Source organism: Castor canadensis, chromosome 6 (assembly GCF_047511655.1).
Source record: "Castor canadensis chromosome 6, mCasCan1.hap1v2, whole genome shotgun sequence".
NCBI classification, from domain to species: domain Eukaryota; kingdom Metazoa; phylum Chordata; class Mammalia; order Rodentia; family Castoridae; genus Castor; species Castor canadensis.
This window is the reverse complement of record NC_133391.1, coordinates 146,288,603-146,308,871: the sequence shown is the minus strand read 5'-3', so window position 1 is coordinate 146,308,871 and position 20,269 is coordinate 146,288,603. Positions and strand designations below refer to the sequence as shown.

Here is a 20,269-nt window from a genome sequence, read left to right as displayed (position 1 = left end):
AGATACTACTACATGTAATCATGTATTTTATGATCATCTCAGTGAAAACAGCTAGCTTTTTACAGAGTATACATTGACTACTTCTCTCAGGCATTTGTAAATGATAATCCCCTGTCAAGGACAATAGCCTCAAACTCTGTGCAGCCTGCCTTTAGCAAAAACCCTGATGAGAAAAGTGACACTTGCAGTGAGTAATTTAGAGCATGTCTAATGGGCAGAATTCCCATCCACTATAGATATTATAGATGTTATCTGTGGGCTAAGCTTTGCCATCAGAAAGCTACATACAAAACTGTATTTTCTTTGACCTCTTATTGAATTGCATTCACTGGTAAGCAGTTTGGCATAAATCCCTCCACTTCTTCTTTAGCATATCAGTGGAGGTAAAGCTTTCATTATACCAATAATAACCTACTATTATATTTTCTCATGGGATAAGATGTTCACCTCATCATTCAGCAGCCTCCTATATGAAATCCTAGGTGAGAAATTTCATTCAAAATCAAGGGACAGGATAAGTTTTCTTCCTCTGAGTGAGTGCTTAGGTAATGAGTACCTCTAAATATAAGCTTTTTCCTTTTTGTCTCAGCTGTCCAGAAGTTCAGAACCAAATTAGTAACTCAGGTTCAGTATCTGTACAAGGTTTTAGATTTCAATCCTGCCTTCTAATTTGTCTCCTGGGTTTGATCTATTTAAAGGGTTTTTTTTTTACCTTTGTTTTATTATTTTTTTTCTATTTTACTTTAACTATTTCTCTGAAATAAAGGGAATAAAATTTTTAAATTAATAGTTTGCAGAAAAAATTCCAGACCGTAAGACATATTATTTTATGTTAAGTTGCTAGAGCAACCAGTTAAAGATCGAAATGCAGGTATGAAAACGTATAGTTGACTTCCTCCAGAGTACATTCCAATGGCATTGTCATTAAGTAAGGACCTTTGTTTAACTATTCATCACAAATTGGCAGTGCAGTTGCAGTCCAAGAGTGTGTACTGTTCACAAAATGATATGCTAAAAAAGATGTTTATTTTGGCATTTAAATGTATATATATATATAAAACTGTGTTTGTCAAAGAGAATCTCACACTGCTCTGATTATGTAACATTGTGGACTTACATTAGCTAGAACTGGTTGGTGAGTCAACACTGAGATAAGAAACATTAGCTAAAATTCTAACAGTTATAATTTATGCTCAGCTTTCATCTATTTACTAATAGGGTAATTTTCCCATTTTTTGTTACTGATCCCTTGCTTTCTCATTAATATTAAAAAAGCAAATGAAGCCTCATCAGAAATGGAAATTAAGTACACTTATGCAAATTAGGTACCAAATCATCAAATTAGACCTAATAATGCACTTGTTCTAAGAGCATTCTTAATTAAAAGCAGACTCCAAACAAGCCATAAGCAAACACCCAAGTTCAAAGAAAAAAACATACATTAGAGCCAGGTATTTAGCTCAATTTAGCTAATTCCCAAAATTTCCAAATTTTTTTGGCTTGTATTTTACTAGTGTTAAGTAATATTTGAGATAGATGAACTCTTGATCAAAATGTAGAAGTCTTTTTGTTACATACAATAGTATAAAAATGTTTCTGCTTTGGCATTTGTAACAGGATTCCTTCATGAAGAAGTTACCTGATTTTATTTCTTAATATTTGAAATTAATACCACTTAATATAAACACTATTAATCAATTATCTGTTTATCTCATAGGCCATTTGATCACAATTATAATTTAAATTATCTCTTAGAAGTTGAGAAGCCAGCTCTTTTCTCCTTTTTTGAATGCATCATTATTTCCTGCTATTAGCAGGAAATCTTTGACACATTCATACTTTTCTCTGCATATTAGGTCAACTACTGCCCTTGTACAATCTTAACATGATATTCCATTCACAGTTATACTCAGGTGATCTTAGAATATTTCCTATCCTCTTTCAGCCGTTGGCCATTGTCCCATTATGTTCCTTCACACAACAGAGTCTTTCCAACTTTATAACCTTACCTACAAGATAAATAGGAGCTAAGTAAGGAGTTTTTCATAACCGACTAATTTCAGAAAATGCCAACTTACATTAAGTTAGAATGTTTTTAGTTACGGGATTATTTTTCTATGTCAATGTGCATCTCTCGGAGAGTGGGAGAGGTAAGAGATAAGACCCCTGAACATTTTAGCAGCAGAATTCTTCCCTGTTGGAGCAATGTCTTTTGGGACTAGATATAACAATTCAAAAATAAAAAAAAAGCAAGCTTTTCCAGGATTAATTTCTAAAATAAATTTTTATTACCTGGAATTTTAAACAGAAGACAGTTATGTGACACAATATACAAAGTCTTAATAGATTTAATGGATTTGCTATGTTAAGTTTCATCTTAAAGTTGATACCACACATCCAAAAATTGATGATTAATTCAGGTCCATGGATCATGTTTGCAATATAAAATTTCAATTAAAATCTCCTTTTTTTAAAATTAATTAACTTATTTTGTGGGACTGGAGTTTTATAACTTTGTGCTTCCAAAGCAGGTGCTCTACTACTTGAGCCATCCTCCAGTCCATTTTGCTCTGGTTATTTTGAAGACGGGGGTCTTATGAACTATTTGCCTTGGCTGGCCCCAAACTGCAACCCTTCTAATCTCAGCCTTCCAAGTAGGTAATATGACAGGCGTGAGCCATGGGCACCCAGCCAATCTTCTTTTAGTATATAATTCATAATCATATTAACAAACTACCTCTTATGGAGTCCTATTATGTACCAGGCACCACATAAGATAATTTGCATATATAATCTCACTAAATTCTCACACTCACCTATGAAGTTGAAATTATTTTTCCACCTCAAAAATGAGGATATTGAGAGCCAAAATAAATCGGCCTTTTGTTAAAAGCTGTTAACTGACAAAACAAAGGAAAGTTAGAGCCTCTTCACTGTGTCAAATGCACCATACATGCCACATAGACTTGCAACATTAAATTTCTTATAGCTTCCCTGGATTCGGTTATTATAGATTAGTAAGGTAAATAATATTGTTGTTAAGTATGAGCCTTTTAATGAATCTGTTTTTCAGCCTGTAATTGTTTTTTAAACAAGTTTTTCAGAAAATGATCAATTATATATTATATATATTTGTATCTATTTATATGTATTCCTTTAAATAGAAAATAAATGTAAAATTGATTTAAGGGACAAGTAGATAGTATTATAAAAATCATGCTAACATTTTTAAATTTCTAAATATCAATTTAGTGAACATTAAGGTATAGATGGTAAAAGGCAATCAAGTATGACAGTCAAAACCTTGAAGTCTGGAGGCAGCCTGAACTTCTCACTCTGTCATTTGCCAAATAGGTGACTACAGGCAAGTTACTGTGTCTTGATATGCCTCAGTTTCCTCATCTGTAAAATGGGAAATAAGAGTATCTGCCTTGTGTGGCTATTGTAAGAAATAAGTAAATTCAGAAAATGTAGATAAGACTGTGTCTGACTTAGAGTAAACTCTAAATATAGGCTACCATTATTGATTGCAAGTTACTAAAGATTGGACAGAAAGGGGAATCCCCTGTAAAGTTGATGTAGGAAGTTCCCCATCACTTATCACTGATAAGTAAAACTATACTAAAATTAGTTTTACAAACTAACTCAGATTGTGAGTCTCATTACTTTATAGTTGTCCACATTTTATATCTCTGGCTTCACACAAAGAAGCAACATGAATTCTAGGATGCTGAGGACAGAAAACTTTCCCTCCTTAAACTTTTCCAGGATACCTTCTCCAGAGATTTAGAAAATAAGCTGGTTCATGTTCAATTTGTAGCTCCTTGTCACTTCCTGGTTGTACTGGTTCCATTTCTAAGCTAAAATTGTCACCTTATGTGAGTCATCCTGAGTCTCAACTTTAGATGCTCTTTGTAGCACAGGCAGCCATCAAAATTATCTGTTAAGAAAAAGTTGGTTTTTAATAAGCATGGCTGACCCCAAGAAATAAGAAAGCCAGTGAAAATGTTAATTAAACCAAGTCCTACAAAAAATATTTGGGGATTGAAAGGTAATAATAATAATGACACCTTTCTCTGAAAAGTGTGATAAATCAGATTTCCATATATTTTCCTCCCTCCTCACTCTCCTTGCGAAGTACTAATTTCATTTGAAATGTTTTGATTTTCTTAATTTCCTCTCTTCATCAATTGATAGAGTCCACTCTTATCTTACTTAGCATTAACTATTTACTTTCTTGGTTTTAAATCTTGTATACAATTCTTGACTTTTAATTATTCAGACCTTTACTAAGTTGCTACTGCTGTTTATTTATTTATTTATTGCTTGTTGAAATCTGTTGCTCTATCATTTCATCTTTACTTGACCATTTATTAAATAAATTTTATAAGTAAAATTCGTTACTTATAACACTTATTAAATAAATTCTGTCTTAAAATTGAATTTTTCTTTTTGCCTTATTCTATTTTTATTTATACCTCTTCTAGTTTTGGTCTGACACCATCAGGTTTTTATGATAAAAATTTGGTAAAACCTACTTATACTATATACTAATTACAGATTATGCACCAAACTTTTCCTGCATGTTAAATGGCTACACTAAAGACTCAATGATTCAACCTTACAAATGAAAGTAAATTTCAATTAGAAACTGAAGCCTTCAAAGGAAAGTTGCTTGTTACATTAAGGATTCTGATAGAGTTTCATTAAAAGAAATCAGTTTTCATTCACTATGTCATAGATACATTTTTATCCTTTCAAATCTCAAATCATTGTCATTGTTAAAAATTAGATAAAATTACATGGAATCAAAGCAAAAAATTCACTGTCTCTCTTAATTTGCACTGAAAATTTTGATGCCTATGAAAAGAAAAGTAATGTGTTCTAGTCCTCAGTTTATAATTGCAGCTTTTCTTAGGAATTCTGCTTAGAGAAACTCATCATAAAGTGGGTATAAAGACAGATATTAGTTTTATTTCACCAGAGATTCAAAGATGATGAATCATCATATAAAAATATCAAATTATGAATATTTTTGGCTATTTCCTGAACAAAATATTTCTTAATTTTTTCTATATTTTCAAAAATTTAGATACAACTTCAGATCTGTGGATAATGGATAATGGCTTTAAATATATAAGTAGAAATCACCTAACATGCCCACAAGACATAATTGACAAGTTCCTCCTTGACTTGTAAGCCATTTATTTTTAGCTAACATAAAAGTGGAAGGTATATTTACTTTTCTAAAAGGCATCATCATTAAATAATATTCATTAGAAAGGTATATTTTGGAGAAAATACCCTCCATGTCACAGGCGTCATTAAATTGCATGTAAACTATATCAATAGCTAATCTGAAGGGAAATTGAATTTAAACTGAGTGAAATTCTAAAGGATAATAACCTTGATCCTTTCAGGGAATGTCAGTGACACAGTCTGAGTTGAAGAACAAGGTCTTTCAGACCATAAGGGTGCTACTTAAGTATTCTAGGTTCCCCTTTTGATGCTGACATGAAAAGTAGGTATCTTTTTCAGATTCTAAATTAGAACAATAGACCTCCTTTTCTTCTTCCTACTTCTTCCTTCTCTTTCTCCTCCTCCTTTCCTTCCTCTCCTTCTTTCCTTCCCTTCCTTTTTTACCTCCCCTCCCTTCCCTACTCTTTTCCTTCTATTCCCTTTTCTCTTTCACACTTTGATTCAGCCAGGTTTACTGCACAGCAACTATCTCCTTTCTTAATTCTGTGACCATAACAAGAAATACAATTTATCCTCAAAAACCCAATGTCATTGGCAAGGCCTGTGGGAAGGGTCAGGAGCTGCAATGGCCTCTTCTCCCCTGCCAGTAAGAGATGGTAACTCTTACACACCATCCTTCCTCCCAAAGCTTTGCCTTGGGCCCCCAAGAGATACAAAGACTACTATTCATGTTCTAGCCACTCCCATTCTCATTCACGGTGAAGAATTTAATTTGCCATTTTCTTCATTAGGAAGTGAAACACACTACAGTCTAAACTTTATAAGAGCCATGCTTATTGTGGAAGCAAAGCTGAAAATAAAATATCAAGCTGTTTTGAATAGTCAGTTGGATAAGAACCACTGGATCACTTTAAACAAGAAAACAACTCATTAGTAGTAGTAGTATTGGTTAATTTGGAGGCTGTGGTGAATTAAGTTTTTATTTTTCTTCTGATTTGGTAAGACTGTCGAAAGGGGTTTAAAAAGCACTTAATTTAATTACTTGAAGCCTATGTGAATAATAGATTTATTTTTCCCCAGAATTCTCTCCTGTTCATCTTCTTGTAGAATGATTTAATATGCATGTTTAAGTTTCTCCTAAAGGAAAATCATCAGTAGGAAAAACACCAGGAAAGAAATCACCTGCTGGCTCTGCAGAAGTGTCACCCACTCCAGTAGTGCCACAGGTCCCTAAGCCAGGACCAGAGGAGTGGGTCTATGTGGAGGAGCCAATTCCTGAGGTATGGCAACTTAAATCAAGCTAGTAGAATCCATTCTTTCTCCTATTTATAGTAAGAGTCACACCATTATTTGCAACATCAAAAAACCTTTCATAGATGGTAATATGTTCTTATCAGAAAGCTGAAATAGGGCTAGGGGTGTAGGTCAGTGGTGGAACACTTGCAAAGCATGTGTGAGGTTCTGAGTTCAAGCCCCACCACTGCAAGAAAATAAAATAAAACAAAAAATCTAAGATAAATTTTCTAGGACTTCTCACTGAATCACATCTCCATTTTTTTCCTTCTCATTTGAGTTTCTGAGTCATGCTCTGAACTGCTGTTGAGTACTGAAATCAGGAGAACAAATGGGCTCTGTGAGGACTAATTTGCTCCCTAGGACAAGAGGCAAAGAGACAGTTTCCTAGAAGAGTGGCTTCCACTGAACACATATCCAGTACATTTATAGCCCTCTATCCATGTTCTAATGCCCACATCATAATGCTTTTAGATAAAGTTTAATGTCTGACTTTTTAGAACTGTAGGAAAATTTGAATATAACTAAACCCAGAAACAAAAAACAAGACAGCTAACTGACCTGAGATCCTGAAATGGGTGTGCTAGACAAAGAGGGGCCCCTGGGGAGCCCACTGTCCTCTGACCTTTGCAAAAATCAGTTGCCACCTAAACATTTCTGGTTGTTTTACCAAATAAATCATCCTGGGAAAATTATACAAAATAGTGATATTTTTTTTAGATCATGTCTTGCCTTTTTTATTGTAGTCCCTTGTGGTCTCTTACTCTGACAAACTCTATAAGGGCCATCTGTGCCAGGCATCTGAGAACCAAACCTACACTGTAGCATTTATAGTGTTACCATCATTATTGAGCTCTCCTAGGGATACCTTATCTCCCCAACTGGACTATAAATTCTTGGGGAGGAGGAACAGGTGGAATAATTTACTCTGTTCAGCACAGAATTAAATACAGTGCAGAATATGTAACAGATTCTTGAAGTTTCCCAGTGAATTAATTAATTAACATTGAGGGAAAATTAGAATAGAAGATATTTTAAAATGATACTCTTAAGTGATTATAATTATGGTTACATATAATTGATATCACTCAGTCAAATGGAAGCTAGTTTAAATATATATTTAATATATTAATATATAATATATATTCCAAATCTGCATAGAAGCAAAATATGCTAGAGCTTTGGGGCAAAGAAATAACATTTAAATTATTATTTGATAAGGGGTACAGTGTGATGAGGAAAAATAATGAAATGCAATCCCTAACTTCACACCTGGAAGCCCTTAGAAAAAATAAAGCCACAGAGCACAAAAGGGAGATGACAAAAACAAAAAATAAACATTATCACTGAGCTATACTAGCTCCCATATCCATCATTTGGCACTAAGGATTCTGATAGAAAGCAAATGAAAATTTGAGAAAGTAGAATAAAGCACTATTTGCAAATGTGTGCACAATAAGGAAATCTACAAGCATTAGATTATTCCTCCTGAGGTAGGGATAGCTGGGAGTCATTATGAACTCAAGGCTTGAGAAAAGATGAAAGGGAGCAGGACCTTGAGCCTCATGAGAACTTTCTCACAAAGAGGGCATCTGACAGGAGCTGCAGCCTTTGCCAAGGGGTCCCCATGGGGCCAGCAGAGAGGAATGGGTCTAGAATACTGTTGACAAGAGGTGGAGAGCAGAGGAGCTTCCTTGAAGCTGTGCAGGGCACTAAGTAGGGTGGAGAAAGTTATGAAATTGGCCTGGAGGGACAAAAAATAGAGATACACAGAGACCTGCAGTTAGCCAAGTAATGCCACTAAGAAAACAGTTGTTGCTACAGCAAGGCAGGTCAAGTGAGCCAGGCTAGTCCCTTCCCACCCCAGGCTTCCTCACATGAGCCATAGAACTCACCTGCCAAGGAAGAAGAGAGATACCCAGTTAAATTCGGATTTCAGATGAGCAACAAAATTAACAAGGCATTTTCTACTCTGTCTGGTACTCTATTTCCAGACCTTCTGAGGAGCCCAGGTATGCTTTACCTAAGTAGGTATGACCATAGAGAACCAAGGAGACAATCAGAGTGAGAGCACAGATTCACAAAAGACAGGACTTTGTAAAGAGGTAGTTGTGCCTTGGACCCTAGTGTACTTCCTCACGTTCAACCTGTAGCAGCCCTCCTCCTTTTCTTCCTCTTCCTCTTCCTCCTCTTTCTCTTCACCCTCATCCGCATCCTCCCTGTCTTCCTCTTTCTCTTCCTCAAGGCTAAGGCTGAGTCAGGAGGATATAGGACTATGTGTGCTGAGCTTGGAAACCCATCCTCCCTAAGAAAGCTGACAGACATGGGACTCTTCTGCCCAAAGTGTAACATGGTTTGATGCAGAGATTCTATCCAATTCTCAACTTTCCTTGCTTCAAATATAGTAGTAGCCCCCCCATCCTTAATTCCATTTTCCATGTTTGAGTGTGCTTAAATGCCTAAATATTTCAGAAAGGTACATGGGACTTGTTACCATAAGAACTATAATTTACACATTAATCACTGACAAAATCTGAGATTAAATTATTAAACACATGACTTCTGAATACTTACAAAATATAAAAATTATCACTGGGAAGATTAAGTCCTATTGAACTTAATAAGAGTTCCTATTGAACTCCTTTTTCTTGATAGTATGGTGGAATAGGTAGATTGAGGAGTATGATAGACATAGGATATCTGGAGATCAAGATAGTATTCAGTACATTCCTTATGAAGTTATTACAGATAAGTGAGAGTTAAGAGAAGGATGTTAATCCAAATGAGGCCCCTTTTTTTTTTTTTTTTGCAGTACTGGGGCTTGAACTCAGAGCCTACACCTTGAGCCACTCCACCAGCCCATTTTTGTGATGGGTTTTTTAAGATAGGGTCTCTCAACCTATTCAAACCACAGTTCTCCTGATCTCTGCCTCTGAGTAGCTAGGATTACAAACATGAGTCACTGGCACCCAGCTGAGTCTCATTCTTAACTCTAGGCACACAGCATTGAATTGAAGTAGACCTGGAAGGGAGGGGTAGAAGTGGGCTTAATTTACAAAGGTCCTCAGAAACATTCTGGATACTACTTTCTTTAAGGGAGATTATGACAACCTGGAAACCAGAAAGTAGAACTAGGCCAAGGAAAGGTGTTAAAATAATGTTAGAGGAGCATTAAGGAAACTGTGAATGTTTACTTAGATAAATGAACACTTGCAATATGGTTGGCCATGGAATCTTAGGCTTTTAAAACTGGGCGTAGCCAATCTCTCTCCACAAATTTAATGATAAGATGGTTCAGGACAAGTCAGCTTATGTCCATATGAAAATCCATTGAGTACCTGTTATGTGAGAACACAACACTCGCCTCTGAGAACATAAAACAAGCAAGTTGCAATTCCCATGTCCAAAGTATAAAGTGTTATAATAACACAGAGAAGAGAATTGTACATTTAAAAAGCTCCCACTATATGGTATGTTTTAAAGTGTGATTTCATTGGGTAGGAATAGTGAAGAAGAATCTGAGTCAGAGAGAATAGCTTTGTTATTGGGGAGCAGAAGGTTTGAGGATACAGCTTCAGGAGGCAAATCTAGCAGGAATCAGGGATCAGACTCACCTGGATATTAAAGCAGTTCTGAAGTGTTTGAATTTTATCTGCCAAGTAGAGAAGCCATATAATGCTCTTCAGCTAGTCACAGGGTCTAATAATTTATACATTAATACTAATCTATTTTCAAAACAATAACTCAGAGAAACAGGAGGGTGTATTGTTTAAGCATAGACTGTGATTAAACTACCTTTTTTTTCACATCCCATGTTTGTCACTCAGCAGCTATGTAATATATGTTCCCTTTTGTTGCCTCAATTGCCTCTTCTTTGAATGGGAAAGCTAAGTTTTCAATATATATTAGCTGGTTTTGGAATGTTGTTGAGAATATTACAAAGAATCCTGGAGACTTGTCAGGAGGCCCCTGTACCACTCTAGACAGCCACTGAAAAGGGCCTGAGTGGCATTGGGAAAGGTGACATAAAGGGACAGAATCTGGGAACAGTCTAGGTCTTACTTCTCAGACTTGATTATTCTCCACTTCCTCTCTGTTCCATGAAACTCTACCCATACTAGCCCGAGTTCTTTCCCCTGAATACGCCATGAACGCCATCACTACAGGATCTTTCCTCCTGTCTTCCTTCTGCAGGAAGGAAGATTTGTTCTTCCCCCAAATCTCCCTTCTTCTCAATACCAATTTTAATGACATTTAAAAAGAAAAGAGGCCTTCCCTGAACACCCAAAATAAAGTAGCACCTATGTCACTTACAGTACTTAGAACCTGAATTAGTTTCTTATCAGCTTACTAAGCTGCTTAAGTTTTTATCTGCTTGCTTACAAATTTACTTAATTAATTATTATCTCTTATGTCTTCAGTTGTCTCTCTCCCACTAGTATATAAGCACCCACAAAACTTCCCTAGAGCAATGCTACATATCACGGCCACTCAATAAATAAATTTGGGGTTTTTTTTTAATTGGCTTGGACAAAATAAAACACTTAAGTAATGAACGGCTTGGACTGGATCTTATGAATCAGGTACCCTGGTCTGATTCTTTCTTCACTAAGTACACCTGTCATGCTGAATACATCTTGAGGTCCACAGAGATCAGATAACTTATCTCTAGAATTTGGCATTTCATGATTGGAGAGGAAATTATCCCAGATGTTGTTTAAGGTCCCCATATGTGATTCCCTGAGTAAATAAATGTACAGCTGAGAAGAGAATAATTATACAGAAAGTTTTTACTTAATATAATGTGTCCTAAGTTTTATTTCACTGGGGTTATTTCTAATCTTCGATTGCTTATCTGTGCTATTGAACACAACATAAAAGAAATGTTCTCATTTCCATGGTGCACACAGCAAGGATACAATGTCCTGGGGGAAGTCAGAGAAGCAACTCATCACCACCTTGACATGAACACCAGGTATCCTCTGTGTGAGGCAGTTTTCCAGCTGAGGCAAAAGATGATGATTGAATTCATCCATTCAACCTATTAGGTCCCAGACATTGTGGTAATTACAGGAAAGAGCATATAGTGGTAAACAAAGAAACTACAGTCCTCGACTTAACTGGACTAACATTTCAGAGTAGAATTCAAACACATAAATGAGCAATTAAAAATTAATGTCATCAATGTCATAAAAAATGGAAAAGTACAGGGTAATGAGGGAGAACCTCAGAGCATCTGAGGGTGAACTTTCAAATGCTGGGTCAAGAAAGAATTTCTGGAAGACGTGATGTTTGTGCTGAGACATGAGTGGGATAAGAGCAAGTGGGGGATGGGAGAGAACAAAGCACTTCACAAGGCATGCTTTGAGCATTTCCAGCTGTCTTGATTCTCTTGTTTAGTAGTGTTCTTTTGACTCAATTATTCATAAGACTCTTCATTTTGAAACTATTTCTGTGCTTTACCGTTTACCAGGAATTACCTTCATTTTTAGTACCTTACTGGGAACTTATAGAAAATTCCTACATAAGCACCATCAAAACTGTACTCAGGAAACTGAGAGAAGACCAGTATTCTGTGTTGACTTACTTATATGAGACTAGGTAAGTGAAGTTGCCAAAGTCTGAATTTTGCCACTTACAGGCATGACAGAAGACCCATGCCTTTCTCTTAATACCTTGCAGAACAAGTTTCCAGGAGTTTCTAAGGCGTCCAGATCACAAGCAAGATTTTGTAGCTCAGTGGCAGGCTGATTTCAACTCTCTTCCTGAAGACCTGTGGGATGATGAGGAAACAAAGGCTGAGCTACACCAAAGAGTGAATGTAAGGACTACTGTTACCTGTTGACCAGGGTCACCACACTTTCATACTTTGTCCAAAATCACAATTCATTTCCTTCTTACCTTCAAGGATGCAAGGATGAGGAAGGTAATGGTTGAATTGTTACCCAGTTAACATTAAAGAGCAGTGGCTCTTCTGCACTTTGATTTCAGAATGAAAATATGGTGGTACCACTTCTGGTAAGAGAAACATTCTTGGCTTGGTGTCTGCAATGGAAATTCTTATCCCCTTTTTTGGTGTATGTAGCTGAGTCCGCTCATCACATGCCTACCTTGAATGTAGTTACACCTTCACTTAATGGCAAGGAGAAAAAAAATGAGGAAAACACAAAAGGTTGCCTCTATGGATACATGGAGGCACCTCCTCTTGAAAGCAGATACCAAACCCTATACATCTTTGTCTCTACAACAATTCAGGCTGACAGATTTTCATAAATTCATAAACATTTACTACTTAGATGCTTTAAACAAAGGTGTCTGATGCACAAGACACCTGCTTTCAATCTTGTAACATTCATACATTCATCTTTCCTGTGTAAATTGACAGACCCCCTTTTTACATCAAAAGGATCTCTTGTCACTACCTTAAGCACAGCCTACTAACTGTCAAATCTGGTTATGACCCCCAAAATTATTTGTGCAGCAAATAATAGTGCCAACAATTTCATTGCCAAATGACCCCAGCAGCCCATGATCTGCTCAGAAAATATTTATTAAGCACTCTTCAAAGGGCTGGTGGCCTCATGATATTTACATTCTGGTAGCCAGGAGATAGAGAACAAGTGACAAACAAGAGTGATGGGGAGGGCAAGAAAGCAGAACAAGGGGAAAAGAAGCATTTCCATGACCATATTGCATAATTCTATGGGATGGTTGTAAAAAATTCCTACTGGGACGTTAACATTTGGACAGACCCAGGGCAGAGGTAATGGAGTGAGCCATGTGAACATCTACAGGAAGCTGTATCTGGCAGAGGAAAGCAAAGGCAAAGTAGCAAAGGGAAAGATTACTTGGTGTGTGTGAAGAACAGCAGAGACTGGTGTGGCTGGAGCTAAGTGAACATAGACAAGAGGGTTAGTGATAAGATCAGAGAGATTGTGGGGAACCATATTATCTAAGACCTTGAAGGTCATTTTAGAGTATTAGTGTTGATCAGAGTGAGCTGGGGAGCCTTGGCTTTTGGTTTTAAAAGATGCTATAAGAGTGAAAAGAGTTGCAAGACCAGTTGGGAAACCAGTTGGGAACTGTGAAAATAGAGGCCAGGCATCATGGCAGCCTGGATGATGGGGAGATACTGAAGTTTTTGACCTAAATCTTAGTAAAACTGAAGAGTTTTATGTGTTCTTAGGCATTCCTCAAAGTAACAGTTGTAAATCCTACAATTGCCTTTTTTTTCTATAATTTTCCGCCTATTCATAAAACAGGCCCTCCTGTATTCTTCTCCCCATATCAGTCAGATGATTGTTGGTGGAGAATGATATGTAGAAATTGAAAATATCTCATTTGAGATTTTTTTCTAATTCCAAATGGACTATATGTTTAGTGTAAATAAGTTAGATGACAAAAAGAAGCAAAACTTAACATGACAAATCCATAATTCCACCTCTGATAACTACTGTTACTATTTTGGTACATACTACATGTATTTCCAGATTATTTTTGTTAAAATGCAATTACAACATGTAAATTACAACATTCTTTTTTCATCAATACAACATGTTTTCTTTTTCAATAAATATTGTTGTGTGACATCATTTTTATGTCTAAAAGTATGACTAATGATTATATCATAATTAACAGATTTTATTATGAATCATCATTTCATTAACAAATTTTGTTAAATGCCAATTTTTATTATAATTATATAATAAATTCACATCCAGCTAAATATTGACCACGTCCTTAATTATTTCCTTAGGGCATTTCTAAAAAAAGTGGATAAAAGTGTTAAGCCCTTTTAAATAAAAGATACTATTTTTAAGGTCTTTGAAACACATTAAAATTTTTCAAATGTAAAAGATTTTGCACTAAAAACTTAAATTTTCCTCTAAGCAACAGGTTATGTGACTATATCCAATATTATATTATTTCTTCTTCATAAATCTTTGACAACTTAATAAGTAAAACTGTGAATATCTTTTTATATCTTGCATTTCTGCTTTTGCAGTAAAAAAGGGACAATATGCTTTGAACTTTCTTCCCCCAACTTTAATGTTCATTTATTTTCTTCCTCCTGAGTTCTATTTGTGATTTCTGCCTACATTTCTGTTAAGGTGGGCTCTATTTCTTATTGATTTCTATGACTTTATATATTAAGAATATATACCGTCTGTTGATCATATGTTACAAATATACTCCCAATTTAAAGTTTGCAGAAAGTTTTTAATATTTACATAAATATAACCCCAAGGTTAATTGCAAGTAAACCACTATTTTAAATACTTTTATAGTGTTACATTTTGCTTTTAAATATTTAAATTATGTTACATAGATAGGGATCTCATTTTACATGTCTTCATTGAATTGCATATGACATATCTATATATAATTATTGCTCATCTATCTACTTATTTATACATGGTGGATATATTCCCATTTGGTTTTTTCCTTGAATTATTATTAGACATGAAACAAAAAAATAAGTGTGCCTTGAGAAATAAGCTAGAAATCAAGCCTAAGAAAAAGAGAAAAGAGATAATGACAAAAAGCAGAGTTGACTACTTGGCAAATAAACAAAACACTAAACTTGGCATATCAACCCAGGTAATAATAGATAGAAGACTACTCTTTAGCAAGAATACTCAAGGAAAAATACCAAATAAACACATTGTATTTGAAGTAGAAATTTTGATATTAGAAAATATGCATGGATACAGTATGTAGTTTCTACTTTGAAGGTTCATGAAGCTTTGACTAAATCAATCTCATCGAAGATAATATAACTCTTTTTATCAGTGGATCCTCAGCAGGAATATATAGTAGAGAAACCTGTGCAGCAAAAAAAAAAAAAAAAAAAAAAAAGAAAACTTGCTTTTGCTTCATGCCTATGAGTAATTAGAATTAGACTTAGGATAGGCTCTCCTTCATTTTTAAAAGTGTTACAGTTAATTCTGATTGAAACAACAGTTTTGTTTTTTTTTTACATTTTTATACTTAGATGATTGTGCAAAAACTAATGGAAGAAAGTTTAAAACTCCCATGGTTATGACATTTCTGTCCATTTTCCTTGCTACTTTTTGACTTATAGTTTATAATGCAGCAGCAGTGACAGCTGTACTGAGCACTCACTGTGTGCTGGCACTGTCTTATCGCACGCCCATAATGATCCAGGAAAGAACTGTAATAGACATGTTTCATAAGTGAAGAAATATGGCAAAGTGGTTGACATAGTAAGTCCTAGCATTGGGATCTCTGCTCAATGGCTGGTTCCCCATTAAACTACTTCCCCAATCCAGCATTATCAGACACATGAAGGTGCATTATAAGTTGTGTCTACACAGTATTTCACACCTGTTCATAGTATAAAATAGCCCCTTGCCCCCAAAACACTTCTTTGTCTTGAATCTGACTTTTATATAATATCAATTCTGTGAACCTTGTTTTATTTTTAGTCACATTTGCCTCAGGGAAGTTTTACATTGACCTGTTTGTGTCTTCTGTTTTATGTGAGTCTCAAGTCAGCACCCTATAAATTGAATTGACTTTTTTACCCAACAGAAAATATACGCCGCATTTGTAAAAGTGAACCTTTTTCAATATTGATTGTCTGCACAACTTTCTCTTTAGTTGTCATGAGTTTTTCTTAAATCCAGTCCACCTCTGGTCATTCAAAAGTATTTAGTTCTTCCCTAATTCTTGCCAAATAAAGTGTGAAAACTGATAATGCCTCTGGGTAAAGCCATACTAAACACTCATTATTTTAATCCCCTTTAATCTCTGGTAATATTCTCTTTACTCTGGGATTATCTCATGCCAATGCTATGATGCTGATGGAACGGTTCTACTATTACATTGTACTCATTTTGCTCATTGGAAAACGGAGCCCCAGAAATGTCATTATTTACAAAGGTTTCACAGTGAGTCAGTCATAGTAGGAAAAAAGAAAACTAGAAGCCAGGTCTCCAGAACCAGGTTTTGTACCTTATTTCCTGTTGTATTCTCTTATATGGCATGGTAGTTTGGGCCTGTAATCCTAGCACTTGGGTGGCAGAGACAGGAGAATTACAAGTTTGAAGTCAGCCTGGCCGACATAATGAATTTCAGGTCAACCCAGGCTACATAGCAAGACCCTGTCTTAAAAAAAATAGTAATAATAGCCAGGGACCCATGGCTCAAGCCTATAATCCTAACTACTCAGGAGGCAGAGATCGGGAGGATTGCGATTGGAAGCCAGCCCAGGCAAATAGTTCTTGAGACCCTATCTCAAAAATACCCATCACAAAAGTAGCTGGCGGAGTGGCTCTACATGAAGGCCCTGAGTTCAAGCCCCAGTACTGCAAAGGAAAAGAAAAAATAAAAAAGCAATAATAAAATATAAGTATTTGATGGTCACAAGTTAGTATTTGTTAAATTCTCCACAGAGCATTTGTGGAGATATCATGAAGATGTCAAGATCAGCTCTAAAATGATTGCATAGTGTTCTCATGAAAACAACTTAGGATATTTTCATTTTGGGTGCAGCCTCCACACGGTAACATACCAAAATGCTTAGGTATGAGTTCAAATACAAACTTCCATAAATACAGCATCACACAAGTAAGGCACTGGAATCAAAATGGTTCGGTTCTGGGCTGGTGGAATGGCTCAAGTGGTAGAGTGCCTGATTAGCAAGCAGGAGACCCTGAGTTCAAACTCCAGTACCACAAAAAAAAAAAAAAAAAAAAAAAAGGCTAGTGTTCAAATTACTGGCTCCACAAGATCAAACCATAGGCAAGTGACTTAACTACTCTATGCTTCAATTGTTTCCTTGGAAACCCGCATATCCTGGCTTTACCACTTATTTGTTATGGGGCGCCTCTCTGTGACTCAGTTTCCTCATCTGCAAAATGAAGAAAATTGTATCACCTAAAGTTGTTGTGAAGCATTAAATGGGATGACAGAAGCTTAGCAGAGTGACTTATGTTCTAACACATCGACACACTCAGGAAGGGCTTAGTGCCTGTGACCATTGTTATTTTATTATAGTTAAATATAAATTATAAAATATACAAACAAATAAATTATATATTTAAATTATCATGTTAGTGTATTACACATAACTATTATATTGCACATCAATACATTATATTGATCCTCCTTTTTGTTGCTCAGAATCTAGTATGTGGCAGAGACTTTTTTTTACTGATAGGTCTTTACTACAAAACTTATGTTTGAACCACCTACTAAGCTCAAACTATATTTTTTTGCAAATGAAATGTTCCACCTCTGATTATTGATTGACAAGCCTATGCCCTTGGTTTTAATGAAACTATGTAGCTTTTTTACATCAACAATATATGATTTCCCAAAAAAAAATTTATGGAAAGGATTTTTCACCCAAACAAATTTGTTGAGGAAGGATTGAAGCACACAAAACATAGTCGTCCATGATAATGTGACAAGTGGATTTGTGATGGATGGGGCATATGATTTGAGAGTAGAGGCAAAATAATTACTGGTTGAATGAATGAGTGCAACACATGAGCACACTGGGTTTTCACTTTCTTTGGGGACATTCTTAAGAGAAGCAAAGGATTTTAGGTTAATTACACTGAGGTAATTCTAGCCATGATTCCTTAGCATAACCGCACTGTTTTCTTTTCTCCTCAGGATTTGCGGGACCGCCTATGGGACATTTGTGATGCCAGGAAAGAAGAGGCAGAGCAGGAGCGGCTTGATATCATTAATGAGAGCTGGTTACAGGACATTCTTGGAATAACAATGAATCACTTCTTCTCACTGATGCAGGTAAGAGCAGCTGGTCACCATGACACAGACAGCCACATAGCTGTGTAACAACTTCTTCAGGAACGTGAGGGGTCTGCTCAAGGATCAGTTTGCTCATATATTCTGCCTAGTGTGCATTCTAGCTTGCCAAGTAAGTTAGTTAACAAAAATCATTTGGTCCCAGCCAAACAAGCACCCAAATTGGGAGCATCCCAAGCAGCTACTTACCAGCTTCACTTGCAAGTGGCCTTGATATGTGATATCCCTGCATGGGCTAGATCAGAACTGATAGACATTTGATTCCTGAAAATAGAACATTTTCCAGTACTGGAGTAGAAAAATGTACCACTCATCAGAACATCCTGAGTAATTTGTATTTACAACCTATTAAATCAAAATCACATGGGACAAGATAAGAAGACTGGCGTCAGTTGTGTTCTGATACTATTGCCAGCAACAGGAGAAAGAACACAGACCAGACTTTGGCACCTAGCTTTGCCAAGACAAAGTACTAAAGAGCTTTTGAGAGTTCGGGTCAGGTGAGGGTGAGTGGTCTTAGGCCAGATGTGTTTGCTAATTGGTTTTACCCAAAAGAGAAAAAACTTCCTCTTGTCTTCATTAAAGATGGTAGTATTTCCATTAAAATAGGAAGGCACCTATTGATGCTAGGCTTCTTCTCTCACCCTGAGACCTACAGGCAATATCTACCTGGATGATTAATTACATATCAAAGAGATTGTTCTCAGGTCTTAATCAGTTACAAACTGATAAGAGCTTTTAAAAAGATTTACATCTCAAAGAGACAGAGAAAGGGGTTCAATGACCAGTTTTTTAAAGTACTCTCAAGAGTGAGGTCTGGGGCCTATAGTCCGGAAGAAGCCTTTCAAAAATTGACTCAAGCTGAGGAGAATAGCAAGGCTATATTGATTTAGCTATGCTTATGAGAGTATCTTTTCCTAAAATAGCAGGGACGATAGAGAGTAAAAAAGGGTACATTTCTGCACTTCATTTGATTAACTTATAAGAAGAGATACTGCAGGAAATGGGAATATTTCTGTGGCAATCTCTAGAGCTAGTGCATATGCATACTAGGTGTTCAGCATATGGTCAAAGGATACTAGCAGGTCCAGCTTCCACAGGGACAACCCATGGCACAAGGGCAGGCCTGACCACAGGAGGCCTAAAAATTCTGCAGACACCTGAGGCCTGGGAACAGCCTCCTTTGTTACACCATGGTTTCAGCTGCCTTCAGTCAACTATATATCAACTATAGATAGATGATAGATAGATAGATAGATAGATAGATAAATAGATAGATAGATATTTGGGTTTTTTTTTGTTTTGGGGACAGAAAATCTACCTATGTTGACAAGGTTGGGCACAAATTCTCAAATTCCCGGGCTTAAACGATCCTCTTACCTTAGCCTCCTAAGTAGTTGGTATTATTTCATGTGCCACCACACCTGTAGTTCAAAAATATTAAATGGAAAATTCTGGAAATAAACAATTCACAAGTTTAAAATTACACACCATTCTGAGTATCATGATAAAAATCTCTTACCGTCCCACTCTGCACCATCCTGTCCTTTTCACCAGCGTTGGAGCATCCACACTGCATATGCGCCCATCTAGTTTATCATGCTATCTGTCCTGCATCTGCAGTGCTTGTGTTCAAGTAAGCCTTACCTAGTTCCCTAAAGCCATGTCGCAATGCCTGCATCATCCACCTCACTCCCTCTCATCACACAGGCATTTTATCACTTCAAATCCTTACAAGAAGAATGAGTACAATACTTTTTAAATATTTTGGAGGAACTATTTCAAAATATTTTGAGAAAGTTGTTTGAAAAATATTTTGAGAAAACCCATATTCACATAACATTTATTACTCTATATTGTTATAATTGTTCTATTTTATTTATTTTTATTATTAATTTCACTGTGTCTCATTTAATTAAAACTTGCCATAGGAATGCATACATGGAAAAAGCATATATAGGTAAGCTACTATCTG

At 36.0% G+C, this 20,269-nt stretch overlaps 1 protein-coding gene across 1 annotated transcript in view; it reads left to right on the top strand.

Moving 5' to 3' along the window:
- The window catches only part of Spef2 (sperm flagellar 2), a 206,568-nt gene that overhangs the window by 123,524 nt on the left and 62,775 nt on the right, over positions 1 to 20,269 (top strand). The window contains exons 21-24 of the mRNA XM_074077627.1: positions 6,331 to 6,479; positions 11,966 to 12,093; positions 12,175 to 12,313; positions 18,139 to 18,276. Coding sequence (XP_073933728.1) covers positions 6,331 to 6,479; positions 11,966 to 12,093; positions 12,175 to 12,313; positions 18,139 to 18,276 — 554 coding nt within the window. The remainder of the gene's footprint in view (positions 1 to 6,330; positions 6,480 to 11,965; positions 12,094 to 12,174; positions 12,314 to 18,138; positions 18,277 to 20,269) is intronic.